Source organism: Aedes albopictus, chromosome 2 (genome assembly GCF_035046485.1).
Source record: "Aedes albopictus strain Foshan chromosome 2, AalbF5, whole genome shotgun sequence".
Lineage (NCBI taxonomy): Eukaryota > Metazoa > Arthropoda > Insecta > Diptera > Culicidae > Aedes > Aedes albopictus.
This window is the reverse complement of record NC_085137.1, coordinates 209,067,442-209,088,784: the sequence shown is the minus strand read 5'-3', so window position 1 is coordinate 209,088,784 and position 21,343 is coordinate 209,067,442. Positions and strand designations below refer to the sequence as shown.

Sequence of the window (21,343 nt, the reverse complement as noted above, 5' to 3'; positions counted from 1 at the left end):
AAATCGATTGGTGCTAAATTCATTCACCGCACGGCACGGGAAGTGGTCCATTTTGCCCTTTTTTCATACAATAAGAGAATCAAAATGCACTTTCAAGCATCAAGGTGTAATTAGAGGTAATTAGAGGTTCATAGCAATCATAAAAATACATGAAAAATCCCTTCACATGCTTATTTTGCCCCATATGCTCCAACAACTGCTAGAAATTCACACTTTTACCTAATTATGAATGGATTTTCAATGTTACTGATTTGAAGTTGATTTTTTTGGCATAAACAAAAAGCGCTAAATCTATTATCACCAGAATCATCTTTGGGAGTTGTCCAATTTGCCCTATTTTGCCGTATTTTCATATAAAAAGGATATTTAAAATGTATTCATAAGAAACATATATTGTTGGGAATGTTGAAATTTGGTTAAGGAACAATTGGCAGCTAAGAGTTATCATGCGCGTATATAAAAGATCTTTTCCCTATTTTACCCTACATGCCCCAAAACCTGCTGGATAATAACATATTTTGTATGGTTTTATAATGCCACTGATTGCAAAACATGAATGAGATAATTTTTGAGATTTACAAATGCGGTTTATCGTTTAATACTAGAATCATTCCGTGAATGGTACAAACAGCTGTCCATTTTACCCCAATTTGCTCTGATTTTTTTTGTTATGTAATGTATTTATAATTAATTAAATTATTATTCCTTATTTTCATTGGTGCTGAAACCAATGTAATCGAAAATACAGTCATATATACATATATGACTTTTTCTATAACTTCAGCTTTTCATGGGGGATTAAGGGTAAAATAAGCATTTGATAAAATGTGTCAAATATAATCAAAACTGATTGAATAGGCCGTCTTATAGTTATAGTACCAATATGTAAATATTAAAGATGCTACATTTAATCAGTGTGGTGCATGTTTGACACATATTAACCCTCTAATACCCAACCCCGCCTTTAGACGGGGTATAGTTCGAGCATTTTTGTAATTTTTGTTTCGTGGGCAATCAAAATTTTTATATTTTTGGCTGATATTTAGGACTAATCTGTACACCTCAAAATGGTTTTTGGTGTCTTTTGAAGCGTATTTACATTTTTAAAAAATCATTGAAAAATTGATGTTTAGAGATGTTCAAAAATAAAAATTAAAAAAATCAAAAACCGAAATTCACAAAATCGGGAATTAAAAAGAATCATCTTCCAAAACATGCCTCAATCGATTTTAGACGACGAAAAATGATATTTAGATCAAAATAAAAAAATTGGGTATTAGAGGGTTAAGATTAAGATTAATGCTTATTATGCCCTCAATTCCCCACCAAAAGCAAGAGTTAGAAAAAAGTAAAATATTTTACCTGTCCTATTGATTACATTGGTTTCAGTACCAGATGTCGATTAATTCGGACATAAGCAAACACGAGAAATTAATTTATTCATGAGACGACAAAAAATCAGGACAAATTGGGGTAAAATGGACATCTGTTTGTACATTCCCGTGAATGATTCTAAAGCTAATCGATAAACTGTATTTGTGTGTATCAAAAATGATCAATGACTTCATGTTGCAACCATGATGTAGAGTGATGTTACAAAACAATACAAAAAATGTGATCATCCAGCAGTTTTAGGGGCATGTAGGGTAAAACAGGGAAAATATCATTCATATATACGCGTGATAGCTGTTAGCTTCCAATTGGACCTAAAACTAATTTCAACATTCCTTAGCAGTATCTGTTTCTTTTAAATCTCCTTTTTATATGAAAATAGGGCGAAATGGGGCAAATTGGACAACTCCCGAAGATGATTCTGGTGATAATAGATTCAGTGCATTTTGTTTATGCCAAAAAAGTCAACTTCAAATCAGTAACATTAAATATCCATTCATAATTAGGTAAAAGTTTAAATTTTCGGCAGTTGTTGGGGCATATGGGGCAAAATAAGCAATTTAAAGGATCTTCCATGTATTTTAATGTTTGCTATGAACCTCTAATTACACCTGCAGCTATTTTCAACGATCTACAGTCGTGCTTGATGTTTGAAAGTGCATTTTGATTCTCTTATTGTATGAAAAAAGGGCAAAATGGACCACTTCCCGTGCCGTGCGGTGAATGAATTTAGCACCAATCGATTTCTCGTATTTTTTTTACGTCAGAAATGGTCTACTTCATGTACCGAAACCAGCGGCGTTAAAAGATCCGTTTTTTGGGTCGATTTTTCCCACTGTGCGCTGTTTGAGCCGCACCTCCTTGATGAACAGACGTTCGGGTCGTACCGAGGTCGTACCTCCGCAATCTAGCTGAAGGCAGAAGGACAACAGTGCCTGGGCTGCACTGCAGCCAAGCTCATAACTCTTAGCTGGCGGTCATTGTCATCGGTTGATCCGTGGAAGCATGAGGTAGGAACTTGTGAGGACCATAGCTATGTTAAACGCCACACGGTCGTTTATACGGAGATTGAATGTATCCCATAAGAAACATGGCCAAAAACCAGTTATTATATCCAATGAGAGTGAATATTTTTTCAATAGTTAATAGTCCTTAACTTTTGAAGATTCATGCTGGTCACCCAACACAATTATCAACACATTAAAACACAAGAAATGTGTTCGAAAATGGCACTGACCCATCGTGCCCCGCCCTCCGTGGAATTGCCAAATTTGGTTTAAGTCCAGATAATGTTAGTGGCATTTCTATTATCAAAATATAGTAACACATTTTATTCATTCAACTATTATTGTTTATTATGAGCTTCTACATACTGATATTTCCATATTTTCCAAAGAAGACGACCAAAGCGTCACAGCCAATAGTCATACAATGGATAAATATAATACTGTATGTATATATAATCTGACTACCACAAGATTAAAGCAGTCGTAATTGATGTCATCGTCATCACTATCGCATCATCATCACTAACTACTTACTTATCACTATCGCATTTTGACTCATTTTTTAAGAAATTTCACGGAAGAGCGGGGTTGCAACAAAACAACTTAAACTTTGGTAGATTTGTAGTTACGTGTACGATTCAGAAAGACTCTAGTTCGGATAAAAAATACGGCTATCATTAACAATTTAAAATAGCTTTATTCACAGTGCAGATCTTCACAGGTTGGAACATTCTTATAAATTTAAATTCTGTCATGAGCAAGTAGCTTATAAATGTTGTAATTTATTGCAATTGACATGAACAGTTCAAGGCTTCCTTTTCATTTCTTTAAAATCCTAATAAACTGAGCATATCTTTTGTATTGAAACTAAATAAATAATAAATATAGAAATATTTACAGTCTAACGCTGTTACTAAATTTGAATGTTCAACATAATGTATCAGTCTCATCTGTGAACTCGTTATGCTTGGTCCGGCGGTTTAAATTGGCATTTCTTTGCATGCGTCCTCATGTTGCTGGACTGTGTAAACGTTTGGCCACAATTCGGATGAGGACATTTGTATGGTTTATAACCCGTGTGATAGTTGAGATGTGTCTTCAGGTGGTGCTTCTTGGTGAATGCCTTTGGACAAATAGGGCAAGCGAAGGGTTTTATACCCGAGTGCAGCCGATGATGCAGGGTCATATTGCTACGATCAGCAAAACTTTTGCCGCACACTGAGCACTATGGAAAGAAATACACAGACGAAATGCATTATTACGTATTGATACTAATTGATTTAATAATATTTTTTACGATATTTGAAAATCTATTTTATTTACCTGATATGGTTTTTCACCAGAATGCGTACGCAAGTGTTGTTTCAATAACATTTTCCTAGAAAATCGCTTCCCACACTCGTTGCATTTGTGCGGTTTGACACCTGAAAACCAAAGATTGAGATTTACATAAAACGAGCCCACAATTTTTATGCATTATTCACTTCTATTACCCGTATGAATCCGCACGTGCATGTTGAATGCCACCCGCTGGTTGAACGACTTGGGACAGTGCGGACAGGCGTATTCCTTCTTGTTGCGGTGTATCTTCAGATGACTGCTGAGGTAGCCTTTGTCGTTGAACACCTTGCCGCACTCGGGACATTTGGCGGCAAATTCTTTCGTGCCACGATGAACGGAAATGTGGTATTTGTAGTTCCGCAACTGGGAAAAACCTTTGCCGCATTCCTCGCACTCGAAACGAGGTGATTTATGCGTTTTTTCGTGAGTCTGTAATCAGAAAAATGTGTATGTTACGAGTTAAATTGCATGATGGATGTTTAAGTTTGTAAATTAATTCTTTTATAAAACAATAACTTAGACTGTACGCAAAAACGCTCATTATGATTGATGAAGTAGTCATTGATATTCTCGTTCAAAACACAAATTTTGTAATAAAAATGTATGTAGATGTTTATTGGAAAAATATAAATTTTACAAGATTTGGGTCATTTTTTATAAAAAAAAATATCAAAATTCCCTTCTGGAAAACCCTGGAAAACTCAGGGAATTTAATTTTGTCTTATGAGTAGACACCCTGAGTAAACTAAACCAGCGAACACAAACACACGAACAAAATTAAAATCACACTGTCGTTAGAAGTTTTCTTCTTGTGATTTGTGCATCTGAAGGCATCCCAATACGTTAACGTCCACTTATTAAATATTGCATTTTGCCTCATTTTTTTCGTGCACAGAGATCCATTGAACGAAGCAGGCTATAACTCAATGTTCTTTGCGAGTGTGCAAGCAGCAAGTAACATTTTTAATCCTATGGACCTGCTAGGCAATCAGATTTCCTGCCTAAATTAACCAAACATCGTATGTAACAAAATCCATGAACCGGGAAAATTGATCTAGAAGTTCGCTATTCCCATAGCAACTCATACATTGAGCATTTCAGGAAAGTAAAATTCTAGTATTTTCTCACAAAACAAACCCAAAAAATGGTGGATGCTACACGTAGTTCATTACGAAGTATGGAAAAACAATTGTTAAAATGTTAACTCTTTATATGAACATCTTGATTTTGTTTACATTTGTTACATAGGGTGTTTCGTAATGCTAGGCTTAATTTGTGCTCTAGAAAATTTGAATAAATTGCGCAGCAGCCATCTTTGGACTCTAACTTTCATTCAGTTAAAACAAACATTTTCAATGCTCTCAAAACCAGCTTGCTAACTGAGCAATTTCTTACCAAAAAGTTAAATTACCAAAGTGTTCTGATTTGAACGCCCCCCCCCCCCCTTTATCAAATTTTTTCTCAAACATTATACAAAATCTTTATGCGTTTTTAAATTGTTTGAGGCTGCAACGCACGCATTTAAAATCCATCTGAAAGTAGTAGGGGAAATGTACTCTCAAATGCAACAGGAAATTAGCAGGAAATGAAAGTCTTGTATGCCGAGGGGAGTATTGAATTAATAACTTTCCTGTATTATTGAAGTTGTAATTTTCCCCAGTCCACATTCGACCACGTGTTTTTTTGACATCCATAACATTGGTTCCTAAATTACTGTATACGGATAAGGGTGTACAAACTGTAAATAACAAAACATTTTTTTTGTTTTTTTTATTAGTTTTTTTTTCGCAATACGGTTTTTTTTTGCATCCTACAGGGTGTGCCAAAAAATAAGAATTGAATTCCTATATTATTAGTACTTTTTTTTACTTTATTATTATTTTAATATATTAACTGTTAATACCTTAAGGCTTTTCTTTTCCTCTTTTGCACTTTTGACATACTTTGCATAAATTTGTTTCCACATGGACGATTCGATTGGAGGCGAAACGCCTCTCAAGGATATCATTGCTCGTACGCGGTTTTATCAGCCATCTTCGCCTGGGCCTTGGGTTGTCTATTTCCGGCGCAAATGCAAACCATTGAATATGCTTTCGATTTCTCGAGAGCTGACGCGTAAGTATCCTGGGACAGTTATTCACCAAGTGAAAGTGTCCACATGACTTGCGTGAACGCCCGGCTTACAAAAGACGCATTCAAAATGAGAGCTGCTCTATTGTTAGGCGCTCCAAACAGACTTATGCGGAAATGGTAAACTCTCATAACTCGTCCGCTACCATGTCTGAATCAGCTGTCCCAGTTGAAAATCCCTATCAGGAGTTGTCTTCCGATGATCAGGACGATGGTGAAACTGATGAAGGTGGATCTCACTCTGGCGTAGAAATCGTCGCTTGCCAAATAAACGTAAAGGGAAAAGAACTTTGCGTAGCTTCCGTTTACATTCCTCCAAGAATTTCAATTACCATCGTCATCTTTGGAATGCGGTTTCTGCACTATCACATCCAGTTTTAATTCTGGGTGATATGATCACAGGGCGGCCATTTTCTATGATTTATGCGACGATTTCAACTTGAACGTTTTGAATATAGGTGAAGTGACACGTATTGCATCTGACGGCAAAGAAAGTCGTCTTGACCTATCACTGGGATTAAGTTCACTATCATTCGATTGCTCGCGGAAGATGATCGAAGATCCTCATGGTAGTGATCACTTGCCCATTATAACCACCGTCAAACATAATAGTGAAAGGTCAGACCAAACAATTCAGGTTCCTTTTGACCTCACTAGGAATATCGATTGGCAAAAATATGCAGAAGCGGTATCTTTTGGCATAGAATCATTCAATCCCCTCCAACCTTTGGATGAATATCGATTCCTGTCTGAACTGTTATACCACAGTGCATTAGAATAACAAAAACGACGTGTTCCAAGTGCAACCTTCAAAAGAAGACCAGCCACACTAGGCTGGGATGATGATTGCACCCAGTTGTATCTTAAAAAATCTGATGCTTTCGGTACTTCAGATCTTTATCAAGAGTACGCTAAACTTGAAAGACAGCTGAAAAACCTGCTGAAAGCGAAAAAGCGTAGTTATTGGCGACATTTCATTGAGGGTCTCTCAAGAGAAACTTCGATGACAACGCTTTGGAGAGTGGCTCGCAACATGCGAAACCGCTCATCCTCTAATGAGAGTGACGAATACTCCAATCGCTGGATATTCCACTCCGCGAAAAAAGTCTACCCAGACTCGGTCCCAGCTGAACCGCTCTCTTGGGAAACTTCCTCAGGAGAAGGCGCTCTGGACAGACCATTCTCCATGCTGGAGTTCTCTATGGCTCTTCTTTCTTCAAACAATTCTGCTCCGTGACGCGATATGATGAAGTTCAATCTTCTAAAGAATCTCCCAGATATCGCGAAAAGACGATTACTGGACCTGTTCAACTCATTCATGGAGAACAACATCGTTCCGCATGAATGGAGACAGATCAAAGTAATAGCTATTCAAAAGTTTGGTAAACCAGCTTCTGATCATAATTCATACCGCCCAATTGCTATGTTATCATGTTTAAGGAAATTGTTGGAAAAAATGATCCTATCACGACTCGATCATTGGGTCGAATCGAATAACTTGCTTTCAAATACACAATTTGGGTTTCGCAAGGGTAAAGGAACAAACGATTGTCTAGCGTTGCTTTCAACAGATATTCAACTGGCCTTTGCGGAAAGGGACCAACTGACTTCAGTTTTCTTGTCCATTAAGGGCGCCTTTGATTCAGTTTCCATAGGCATATTGTCAGAAAAACTGCACAATAGTGGACTTCCAGGAATTTTAAATAATTTCATGTATAATTTGTTGTCAGAAAAACATATGAGCTTCAATCTCGGACAACTGACAACTTCCAGAATTAGCTACATGGCCCTACCCCAAGGCTCATGTTTAAGTCCCTTGTTTTATAATTTCTACGTGAAAGACATTGGTAGTTGCTTGGAAGGCCAATGCACGCTAAGACAACTTGCAGATGAATGCGTTTCTCTAAAAGGCCCACATGCAGAAATGTTGCAAAGACCATTGCAAAGTTCTCTAAATAATCTGTCAATCTGGGCAAGAGTTTTGGGGATCGAGTTTGCTCCGCAAAAAACTCAATTAGGCGTGTTTTCTAAAAAGCGGAACCCTGCCCAACAGAAACTTAATCTTTTGGGAATAGAAATCGACCAGTCTTTGACTTCGAAATACCTTGGGGTCTTGTTTGATTCAAAAGGCACTTGGGGTGCCCAAATCAAGTATTTGGTGCAAAAATGCCAACAAAGGATCAATTTTCTACGCACAATTACCGGAACATGGTGGGGTGCTCACCCGGAAGACCTCATAAAACTTTACAAAACGACTATTCTCTCTGTTATTGAGTATGGCTGTTTCTGTTTCCTCTCAGCTGCAAACTGGCACCTAATTAAGTTGGAACGAATTCAGTATCGTTGTTTGCGTATTGCCCTCGGCTGTATGCACTCAACGCATACCGCGAGCCTAGAGGTCCTGGCAGGGGTTTAACCTCTCCAGAACCGCTTCTGGGAGCTCTCGCTAAGGTTACTTATCAAGTGTGGAGTGAGCAACACACTTGTTATTGAAAACTTCGAAGAAATGCTCAGTCTGAACACTCAGTCAAAATACGTGAGAATTTATCTGTTCTACATGTCGTCTGACATAAGCCTACCAAGTTATAACCCTCCTCGTGCACACTTCACTAATTACAGTTCCTCTCTTGTGGAGCTGACCTGGTGTGATGGTTAGAACTATCACGCCGAGGACCTGGGATCGAATCCCACTCCCGACAAACTCGCAAAAAATGTGAGTTCTTCCTTCGGAAGGGAAGTAAAGCGTGGGTCCCGAGATGAACTAGCCTAGGGCTAAACTGCCCCCACTCGCATAACAGTCCCATTTGCAAAAAGTAGGAATTGAGAAAACAGCATTTGAAGTTTGAAAACTTGTTTCCATATAAAACTTTAAAAAATCGCCAAAATTTGAAAAATATTTCGATCATCTCGAAACTTTCACAGATTGCTTTACACATGAATATATAACTGTAAAAAATATTACAATCACTACAAACTTGTTCAGTTTTGTGTTACGTAACACAAAAATCCATGATGGGACTGTTATGCGGGTACTTTTGATATGGGACGCTCATAACTTGGTATTTTTTTCACACATTGACATAAAAATTCGTAATTTTTATTGTTGTTTTTGGAAGTACATCAAAAATGATGACAATTCATAACGTTAACTCAAAAGTGATGAAAAGTCAAATGGGACTGTTATGCGAGTGGGGGCAGTAAAAATCTCGTTAATACAGATTAAAAAAAGTTCCTCTGTTAAATACGATCTGTCCATGAAACAAGCTATTCATGGAATACCAGATCAACTTCGATGTATATCTATACCAAAATGTCAATTCCTGTAAGAGATTCTTCACTGATGGGTCTCGCATAAATGGATCCACAGGTTTCGGTGTCTTCAATGAAAATTTCACCGCCTTCCGCAAACTTCAGGAACCTTGTTCGGTTTATGTTGCTGAGCTGGCAGCAATCAACTTCGCTTTGGGGATGATTTCCAACATGCCCGTAGACCATTTCTTCATCTTCTCGGATAGCCTTAGTTCGATTGAGGCACTCCGGTCGATGAAACCTGTTAAACATCCATCTTACTTTCTTACAAAAATAAGCGAGTAGATGGGTGCACTGGTCGAAAGATCCTACAAGATTACCTTTGTATGGGTCCCCTCACATTGCTCAATTTATGGCAATGACAAGGCGGACTCTCTTGCAAAGGTGGCCGCACAGGAAGGTGAGATCTATGATAGAAGAATTTCACATGATGAATTTTTCCATTTTGTTTGCCAGAGTTCTCTTCAAAGTTGGCAACATGATTGCCGAGATGGCCAGCTGGGACGATGGTTACATTCCATTATTCCTAATGTTTCTTTGCGAGTGTGGTGGTATGGTTTGGATGTAAGTCGCAATTTCATTCGCGTGATGTCAAGACTTATGTCCAATAGACCTCTTCATAAAAAATGAAATTTCTCGAATTCAGCCAGTCACCCCCACATCTTAATTTTAATGCTGAAACAAACTTCTGGTCAAATTTTCAGCTAAATTGGTGAAGATTTCGAGGTGCCTCAAGTCAAAATTGTGTTTTTTGGTCATTTTTCGCCTTTTAAAAATGCCCGTGGAGGCTAGAAGCCATATAAAATATCGTGGTAACCCTTAAATGAAAGATATGTATGTTCCTTACAACTTTTGTGAACATTATGTGCTGATAGGAGGATGTTTTGATCATATTTATTCGTTTTTCAGACATGCAAGTATGCTAAAAAGTTACATTTTACAACAGTTTTTGTTCTACGAAATTCAAACATTCAATTTTTATCAAAAGTTTCAAACCATTATATGATTACCCACAATATTCTGAACAATATTGCCATACATCATTTTCTTATCCGATCTACGGAAAAAATCACAAAAATCGAAAATTAGAAGCTATCCTGAGTTTTTTGATACCTGGGGTTGACGCAACTGCTGGCAGGCAGAAAAGTCAAACATAGTAGCTTTGCTTTTTCTTAATGATTGCAATGATTGATCATTGATTCAAGTGACAGGTTAGCACAAGTACACATTGCCTTAACAAAAGTGGCATATAATGTACCTCAGTAGTATATGAGAAATGGTTCAGATGGTAAGGCTTTGGACTGGCAAACCAAAGGTTCAGAGTTTGAATTTATGTCAAATGTGCTTTCCATTTTTTTGCAATGGTTTTCCAACAAATCTAAGCGTTAAACCCAACGTCGAAGCTCGCGTCGGAAGATGTCATCCGACGATGTGATTTGATCTTTATGAGCGGATGTGATCCGCTACTCAGCCAACCAGTCCGACGTAAGAACCGAAGTACGGATTAAGCAATAAATTAGTTATTTAGCGTGTCCGATTTTCAACTACGCACCCAATGAAGGTTTTATCATTCTGTCAGAATGATGCGTATATGCATGCGCTAGTTCATGCGATTTCCCCTACGCTAGCCATCATGTATGCAAAGTTTAGAACGATAGTTGATATTACCAGCTTGATAACAAAAAAAAAAAAAAACTACGCTAATGGTCTTATATTCAAACTTTGAACCTTTGGTTTGCCAGTCCAAAGCCTTACCATCTGAACCATTTCTCATATTCTACTGAGGTACATTATATGCCACTTTTGTCAAGGCAATGTGTACTTGTGCCAACCTGTCACTTGGATCAATGATCAATCATTGCAATCATCAAGAAAAAGCAAAGCTACTATGTTTGACTTTTCTGCCTGCCAGCAGTTGCGTCAACCCCAGGTATCAAAAAACTCAGGATAGCTTCTACTTTTCGATTTTTGTGATTTTTTCCGTAGATCGGATAAGAAAATGATGTATGGCAATATTGTTCAGAATATTGTGGGTAATCATACAATGGTTTGAAACTTTTGATAAAAATTGAGTGTTTGAATTTCGTAGAACAAAAACTGTTGTAAAAGGTAACTTTTTAGCATACATGCATGTCTGAAAAACGAATAAATATGATCAAAACATCCTCCTATCAGTACATAATGTTCACAAAAGTTGTAAGGAACATACATATCTTTCATTTAAGGGTTACCACGATATTTTATATGGCTTCTAGCCTCCACGGGCATTTTTTAAAGGCGAAAAATGACCAAAAAACACAATTTTGACTTGAGGCACCTCGAAATCTTCACCAATTTAGCTGAAAATTTGACCAGAAGTTTGTTTCAGCATTAGAATTAAGATGTGGGGGTGACTGGCTGAATTCGAGAAATTTCATTTTTTATGAAGAGGTCTAATGTCCAACCATTACTCGCTAGACGCGCATTTACACAGGATTAACCTCGCGTTGAGCAATGTTTGTACTAAGTGTGGTTCCGGTTATGATGACATCGACCGCGTAGTTTGGCAATGTCCGGATAATGACGCCTCCAGAGCGCTACTATTGGATACCCTTGAGGCCCGAGGTAGACAACCCATTGTTCTTGTGAGAGATGTGTTGAGGACCCGCGATGTCACATACATGGGATTATTATTATTATTACTATTTATTAACGACACTTTACCATTATTGTGGCATTCGTGTCATCGTGGGCTCTGCTGGTATAAATGTTTAATTCGCTTGTGTTTTCTTCTCCAGTTTTTTTTCTCTGTTTTGTCCTCTTTGTGTTACCAAGCTGCTCCTGGCCAACCGGAAGACCAAGTCCCACAACAAGTTGGTACCAACACCACAAGGCACCGAATACGCTAGCAAGATGCGATTCACCCCCGGATGAGCAGCAGTGAAGCCTTTGGCCCAATCCTTACCCTGTCCATCCCTCAAAATGTGACCTTCTAACCTCGAGCTTAGAAGTTATTACTCTGTATAATGTATACTATTAAGTACAAAGAAAGATTCTCGGCTCCGTAAAGCGTTATACGCAATTGAGCACCAAATAAATGAACTAGATAAAAAAAGAAGTTTTAATTTTAATAATTAATCATAAAAATGATTAGCAAATAAAGTTTCAATTTTATTAACTGGCGAACTCCATTTTCGTACACGTTTTAAGGAATGGAGCTTGGTTATATTGATATCAATCGTAGTATCAATAAAAAATTCGACAACAAACCCTGTTAAAAGCAGTGACCGGCCATATGAGAGAATGAGGATTAGTTGTCGTTGAAAAAGCGAATATTGTTGTCAGATTTTTTTTAGTTTGATTTTGGGAAACTTTACCTAAACTTACATGTTTTTCCTAAATCTGTACGAAAAATTGTTTTCCCTTTGGAGGAATTCCACGGGGTCATGTCAGTCGATCCTGAGCGACCATTTCAAAAATATCTGAAACTTTGCACAGTTTTTCAATTTCATCTAAATCGCCATTTTTCGATATTAAACCTTCATATTCTCTCACGACTAACTTTTTAAAAGGGTGTATGCGAAAATAGTTCAAAAATATTCTAAAAGCTGTACAGCAAAAACGGATTGTTCGATTATTATGAATTTTTCAGCAAAGTTAGATAACTTAATGATGATTCCTTAGAAAATATACACTGTAAAAAATTTCTTTTTTTCCTTTAAAAAAATATGATCTTTGTCACAAAAACTCAAATATCTCAAAACCCTATCTTTTTACCAACGTCAGTTTTTTAGGGTAAATGGCCCATTATATCAGCTGTCTACCATAAAATTTTGGTGATGGTAAACTGATAAACAAAAAAGTTATGACATTTCAAACATTTCACAATTTTTACATTTAGTAACAAAAACAATTTTTTTTTCTGCGTAAATTATTTCGAAAATTATATTTTGATGCTGATTTTATTGTAAAAGCTACTGCCTGAATTAAACAAGTTGTTTTCATGATATTTTTGTTTGATTATTCATAATTACTATAGTACAGGGGATGGCCAAAATGTTTGGGATAGGCAACTTTTTTTCTTCCACAAAAAAAAAACAACATGCTGTAACTTTTCATAGAGTGCATAAAAAATCTCAAATTTTGACTGTTTGTCAACCTATTATATGTGCATCATTGGTACAAATTTGGGCGCGATTGATTCATATTTCGCGAAGTTAGAACCGTTCGGGTAATACACTATTTTTTAGACAACTCATTTTTGAACTGTCATATCTCGGAAACCAGTGAACCGAATTGAATAATTTTTTTTAACGTTTATCAACAATATATTGATACTTAATACGACGTTATAAAATGTAATATTTTCTCACGGCGAATTAAGTTATACCGGGTTGAAATTTTTACCCATATAGAGGAAAATAAGTCAAATTTACAATAACACACAAAAATTATTAAATGTGTTCTTCCTTCAATCTAAATAGGCTCTAATATATCTTATTAGAGATAATTTGAGAACAGAAGTGGAAAATCTTTGGATATCAACACTAAAATTTATTGACATTGATGTGAAAAAAATAATTTTTTTCCAGAAAAATCCAAAAAGTGTCAATCCATGATAACTTTTTTCAATGTTTAAAAAGTACTTATGTTTTGATAGTTTGTGAAGCATTTACATATTGTTAGTGTACGTTCAAAATTTCATTCAATTCGGTTCACTGGTTTCCGAGATATGACAGCTCAAAAATGAGTTGTCTGAAAAATAGTGTTTTACCCTAACGGTTCTAACTTTGCGAAAGATTTATCAATCGAGCCCAAATTTGTACCAATGACGCACATAGGGTGACAATGGGTATTATCGGCAGGTTTGTTCTCTTCGTCATGGGGGGTTTTTGTTAGCCAAATTGCCTGAAGCTTGGCCATATAATTCAGCTTAGTTGGGAAGGATTTGAGACCAACTCTGAGTTCAATAGGTTTCAAAAAAACCCCAAAGACGAAGAGAACAAAACGGCCGAGAATGAGTAATTTCCCCTATAATAGGTTGACAAACAGTCAAAATTTGAGATTTTTTGATGCGCTCCATAAAAAGTTATAGCATGTTGAACTTTTTTGCGAGAGAAAAAAAGTTGCCTATCCCAAACATTTTGGCCATCCCCTGTATCTATTTGAAACTTAGACGCGATCAAGTGTTGCGATCAAAAATATTGAGTGTCATACTTTTTATTTTACGTGACTGGTGAAAAAATCCCTTGATAGTGTTGAAAAGCTGTAGATTATAAGAAAAATAAATTAAACTTATTTTTAAGTCAAAAGCTGTATAATAAAAGTTTTATATACGCGTATACGTATAGTTTATCTGCAAAAAAAATACCTCTTAGAGAACAGACTTTATGATCGGAAGAATGCGAGTAACTTCAACAACAACAAATGCATGAGAGGTACATACCACAGACAAACAGACGAAACGCCCAGAACAATTTTCGTGAAAATCCATCGCCCAGTTCACACTACCACCACCTGGTGGAAATGTTTCGTCAATGTTCGTCATCAGAACGCGCTAGTGTGAAACGTCAAACGCAAAGAAAAACAATGGGCGCTCTTCTGGTTATGAAAGCCACAACCAAGATTCAAAATGATCGTTAAAGGCGTGGTCAATGAAAATTTCGTCAGTGTTACGTTTGTTTGTCTGTAAACATACCATGACAATGCTCACAATAAAGCAAAAAAATACTACCGCTATGGATATTAAAAATTTTATAGTAATTTTTTTTTCTTCAGCCAAGCAAACAACACCAAACTAGTCAGTTAAAACTAATAAGTGATTTTGTTTATTATAATCTAACGAACAACATGAACAGTCGCTTTCTCAAAGGTCTTCAACTCAACGCTCTCTTGTAGACCGTTTGATGGAGAAAAAAATGTTCAAAAGAGTTACGAAATCTCACCGAAAGCACCATAGATAAACTGAAAGAGACTGGTTATGCCCAAATGTCCACATTGAATACGCATTTGCACGTCCTGCCGTCTAGACTTTGACAAACGGGTCATCTGTATATCATCGGTAAAGCAGAGCGCAGGAAGTTCGAAAACGACAACAACTGAGAAATTGCCAGAAGTGCTAAGTGCAGAGAGTCATGCCACCGTACCATCAGCGACATCTGTTTAAACAATTTAATCACGCCCCTTTTCAAAAATGCTTTGCAATATTCTTCAACATCTATACTTATTTCAATATTTTTAACGTTTCAAAACACGCTTTCAACATTCATCTTGAAGAAGAGGGAAAACACTTGTCCTTAAATGTAACAGCAAATTAATGAATAAACGACTAATGCGCGGAGGGCGTGATAAAATCGGAACATTACTGTACATATAATATACATAATGCATAATAAAAACAGCTTGTTTTACTCACGCAAGGCCATTAACAATAAAATCAGCATCAAACTGCAATTTCCGGCCGAAATAATTTACACTAAAAAAAATTATTACTAAATGTGAAAATTGTGAAATGTGAATTGTCGTAACTTTTTTGTTTATTAGTTTATCATCACCAAATTTTTATGGTAGATTGCTAATACAATGGACCGTTTTCCCTAAAAAAAATACGTTGGTAAAAAGATAGGGTTTTGAGATATTTGAGTTTTTGTGACAAAAATGATATTTCTTAATGTTAAAAAAGATTTTTTTTTACAGTGTATATTTTCTTAGGAATCACAATTTAGTTATCTAGCTTTGCTGAACAATAAAATTAGGATCAAACTGCGATTTCTGACCGAAATAATTTACACAGGGAAAAATATTTACCAAATGTGAAAATTGTGAAATGTTTGAAATGTTATAACTTTTTCGTTTATTAGTTTACCATCACCAAATTTTTATGGTAGATTGCTAATACAATGGACCGTCTCCCCTAAAAAAAATACGTTGGTAAAAAGTTAGGGTTTTGAGATATTTCAGTTTTTGTGCCAAAAATTATATTTTTTCATGATAAAAAAGATTTTTTTTCACAGTGTATATTTTCTTAGGAATCACCATTTAGTTATCTAACTTTGCTGAAAAATTCATAGCAATCGAACGAACCATTTTGGCTGTGCAGATTTTTGAATATTTTTGAACCATTTTCACATACACCCTTTTGAAAAGTTAGTCGTGATTCAAAATAAAAATTTGATATCGAAAAATGGCGATTTAGGTGGAACTGAAAAACTGTGCAAAGTTTCAGTTCAAAAGAAAATCATGAATTAAACAATTTTCTTAATTTTGATGCTGTTGCTTGGAATCGCTCTTTGGTGTTTTGTAGGTGACTATATGCCAAACAACTTTATCGAAGACCGCAAAGTGATACACCTATTAAAAAAGTTATACCCTAAGTAAAGTGAGGCGAGACATTATGATTGTTTTTCCAGTGCATGTAAAGGAATAATATTTATCAATAATGATATCTCAATACTTCGCCTCACTTTGCCTTTTATCACAGGCACCGGATCACTTTACGGTCTTCGGCAAAGTTGTATGGCTTATAGTTGCGTGGGTATCATGATTCCAAGCCTAATTTAATGCTGTTTGAGCAAAACTTTGGGTAACAGTATTGTTTAAATTGCATGAAATGGAGACAACAACAACACTGTTGTCCAAAGTTTTGCTCAAACAACATCAAATTAGGCAAGGAATCATAATACTTACGCTTTTTGCACCATTTCATTGCAGAAACATAGAATTCACCTTCTCACCATACAAAAAATTTGCTCATACTGCAAATCTAATACTTCCTGATTGCGTTCTATTGCAAAATATACCATCATTAACTTATTGAGAACAGAACAAAAACAATAGGCAGACAATTAAACGTTCCATAATAAATACAAAATTTCCCATAAATAATTCGAAAAGTTCCAGTGAAGAAACAGGGGTGTAAGCAGTATCAAATAACAAAAGTTCCATAAACATATAAAAAAATGCATAAATAAATCAAAAGTTTCCATAAATAATTGATTTTTGAGTAATTAAAAACGTCAAAAATGCAATGAATAAATCAACTGTTGCAATAAGAAAAGCCATTTTTCCCACCAAATAACTTCGAATTTTCCATGAATAAATCCTGGGGTCTCCAGTTAGCCTAGCGGTTAAGGCTATGGATCGCCAATCCGGAGACGGCGGGTTCGATTCCTGTCCCAGTCGGGAAAATTTTTCCGACTTCCTGGGCATAGTGTATCATTGTACTTGCCTCACAATATACTATTTCATGCAATGGCAGGCAAAGAAAGCCCTCCAATTAATAACTGTGGAAGTGCTCAAAGAACACTAAGTTGGAGAGAGGCAGGCCAAGTTCCAGTGGGAACGTAGAGCCATACAGAAGAAGAAGAAGAAATCCTATTTTTTCCATAATAAATTATAAAATTCACTATAAAAAATATCGAAAAAGCAATAAAAAATTCAAAAAATGCATTGAAAAATGACGAAATTACCCATGAAAAACAAATGCAGGAAAGTATGAGACAGTGAAATGCTGAATCGCACTTATATGACTGAAACGACTGAAAAGCTTGCGTAACTATGATTGCAAATTACCGAGCAATTGCTTGCTGTCCGAACTCGCTATCGCTCGTCGGACCTAAAAAAGGGATAACATCTATGTTTGCATTACACCGGGCAAATTCTTGGATTGCCTAGAACCGGAACGAAGCAGTTGCGGTGCATCGGATATCGGAAACTTCGGCGGCCTTCTGCCGCCTCAGTTCCTCAATCCTCTATGCGGCTTCGTCGCATGGTCTACATAATTTTTTGGCTCAAAATGCATTTACGTTTATTGCTCGTTTTTTGACATTTATTGATTATTTATTTTTTTTTGTTTATTGTACTTTTTGAATTATTTATTGCTTTTTCGATAATTTTTTATTGTGAATTATCTAATTTGTTATGGAAAAATCGAATTTATTTATGAAAAATTCGAAGTTTTTTGGTGGGACAATTGGATTTTTTTTATTGCAACAGTTGTTCATTGCATTTTTGATGTTTTTAATTGCTCAAAAATCAATTATTTATGGAAACTTTTGATTTATTGATGCATTTTTTTATTTGTTTATGGAACTTTTGTTATTTATTACTGCTTATACCCCTGTTTCTTCACTGGGACTTTTCGAATTATTTATGAAGAATGATCACTTTCTTATGAGTCGTTTATATTTTAGCCAAAAACAAAATTATTTATTCTCGAGTTAATCAAAAGAAGAGTATATTTAGTTGTTTATTTCAATTTAGTTTGCGTTTTATGTATTGTAGTTATTATTACACTTGATTTATTATCTTTCATAGCAACTGGGTTTAACTTTTTAAAATTGTTATGATCAAAACCTACCGTCAGCGTATCCTCATTCCCAAATATCTTATCACAGATTTGGCATTGGAACGAAAATTCAGAGAAGCCGATTGGAAAAGAGCCGACGGGTGATGTTTGTCTCGGCACTAAACCGTATCCTAGCATATCGGCGCTGTCCATTCCGAAGAAAGGATGTATATCACTAGAGTGGTTGTTACCGGCGGTGCATATCGTACTGCCAGAACTATTACTCGTTGCACTAAAAATACTGTTTTGGTTTTCATCACTTTTCTCGATTTGGTACAAGCTGCTAAGGACCGTCGGAACTGCGCCACTTGGCTGCGGTGGCTGAGGATGGTGATGATGATGGGTCGCCATCGATGCTGCCGCAGCATAAGCATTGAAAAACCCGACCGGATAGGGATAATTGATAGATAATCTGTTTCGTTCAATTACACTGCTATTAGCATACGTGCTTAGCATCACTTTTCTCTCGACTTCCGTTTTTATCAGCGGTATCAAAGGGCCAGTGGAGACGGGTGCCATCGTCGACGCCACCGTAGATGCTGCCGTTACTGTAGTTTGTGCCACCGTGGACTCGATGACCGTCGTTGGTTTCGCGCCGGCGATGATCTTTGGGTCAAACATTAACGGTCCCCGGGAGCACCAGGGATTGGCTAGAACACGATTCAGGGGACGTTGATTGGATGATTGTGATGACGACGAAGACGATGAGGCCGGCGACGCTGATAACACGGTGGAAACACTTTTGAGGTCATCCTGTTCGTATTTGATGCAGGTCTTCACTGTTAGATCCACTTTTTGTTCTAATTCGAGTGTCCTTGAGGTAGCTGTTGCATTATTTCGCAGCAATATGTTTTCAATACTAAAGTTGGTATGCTTTTTAGGAAGAAAGTTCAAATCGCTCATTTTGATATCACTAAATCCCATAGTATACACGATCGACCGATCTGGTTCCGGACACTTCAAATCACCCAAGAATTAATCACAGTTCTTTGCACACGTGTAATATTCAAACAGCAGCATCCGAAAAGATCACGCTTACGCACGGGAGCCGTTGGAGCGCGCGCGCTTGAGCAACCATTAACGTCTGTTTACTTAGATAAACTGTTTGATTACGATTGAGTCAACCGTCAGAGAAGTCTCCGTGGTTGACGAGATCTCGACACTCTCGCGGACTTAATCAGGTATCTCTCACGAGGATGCTGCGCGCGCCACCACGCCTCGGTCCAGCACGAGATGGAACGGACGGTGTTGATGCGAGATGAGTGACAGATACAAAAAGATTAAGTCCGAATAATTTGTATCCCACTTTTCCTCACACATGCTTCTTCAGTCGAAGACGGGTGCTGGATGCTGCTTCTGAAGTTTTCTCGGTCTCTTCTCGCTTTATGGTCGGCGCGTTGTTCTTCTCCACTTTGCGTTATTAATGTGGATGCAGGGAACAGTGGGATGGACACGTTGAACATTTTAATTTTGAATATCCTATTCTGGAAATGATTTATATAATTTTACATGGACATCCTCGTAAAATCGATTGAAAATTATGTGTGGAAGAATTAAATAGCTACTTTCTTTATAAAGAGTGCTTGTGTGAGATCGATATTTTCCTCCGTTTGAGTATGTGGTTCTGGGCAAACAAAATCCTGCTGACGACGCCACCAAGTGGAATATACTCTACCAGCACTGAAATCCAAAGATAGGTGGTTCAAATGTGCAGATTTTCTCTGGCGCCCTAAAGAGGACTGGCCGAAGTCGACCAACCGCAAGGATACGACCGATAGTAGTAGTAGTTCATTTATTTATCTTTTAGATAGTTTACAAGAAATTCATACAATGATATACTGTTTACATAGTTCATACGACAAAAAAGCTTAACCTATGTTAATTCTAATCCATATTGTACATTTTCATTTGAATTCTCCAATTGTGCTTACATTTTTTGCCTTTCTCGTACACCAAAGTGTACCGAAAGGCTATATGTTCACTCCAAAAATGAAGTCTTGATAGAACCCCCGGAAGGTCAAGTCTTATATACTATTCGACTCAGCTCGACGAGTTGAGATGATGTCTGTGTGTGTGTATGTGTGTGTGTATGTATGTATGTGTGTGTGTGTGTGCGTGTGTATGTGTGTATGTGTACAAAAATGTCACCTCACTTTTGGATAGTAAATATCATCCGATTTCAACACTTGTGGTTTCAATCGACGCGGAATATTGTCCCATTGTTTCCTATTGAAAATGGTTTGAATCGGTCCAGCCGTTCCGGAGTTATGGCCATTTAGGTGTTCCGGACCGGTACCCCAGGAAGGGGCCAGATATGAAATTGCAACAAACCCATGCATGCGACCCATCAAACCACGGCATTTTCGATTATCTGATGAACAGCAAGCAGGAAAATAGTCGCAGACTATACCTGAACCGGTAGTGCTCCGGAACCGGTTCCGGGTTTCCCGCCGGAAGTGGCCAAATATAAAAGTGAAACAAGCCCATGCATGCGACACATCAAATCACCGCTTTTTCTGTAACCTGATGAAAGGTAAACAGGAAAATAATCTCAGGCCATATCTGATCCGGTAGTGTTCCGGAACTGGTTCCGGGTAACCCGCCGGAAGTGGCCAAATATAAAAGTGAACCAAACCCATGCATGCAACACATCAAATCGCAGCTTTTTCTATACCCTGAGGAACGGTAAGCAGGAAAATAGTCTCAGATCATATCTGAATCAGTAGCATCCCGGAACCGGTTCCTGGTATCCCGCCGGAAGTGATCTACTTCATACATGCGACACATCAAATCGTGCCCTTTTCGATAACTTGTACGATCAGCAAGAAAATAAGCTAAG

The 21,343-nt window shown here is 37.1% G+C and overlaps 1 protein-coding gene across 1 annotated transcript; it reads right to left on the bottom strand.

Annotated features, from left to right (window-relative positions):
* Positions 1-3,098: 3,098 nt before the first annotated feature.
* On the bottom strand, positions 3,099-20,125 carry LOC109415057 (zinc finger protein 79). The gene is made up of 4 exons (XM_019688912.4): positions 18,517-20,125; positions 3,893-4,169; positions 3,723-3,823; positions 3,099-3,624 (listed from the first exon to the last, which is right to left on the bottom strand). The coding sequence occupies exons 1-4, from the start codon at positions 19,426-19,428 to the stop codon at positions 3,361-3,363; spliced, it is 1,554 nt and encodes a 517-aa protein (XP_019544457.3). The 5' UTR covers positions 19,429-20,125; the 3' UTR covers positions 3,099-3,360.
* Positions 20,126-21,343: the final 1,218 nt, after the last annotated feature.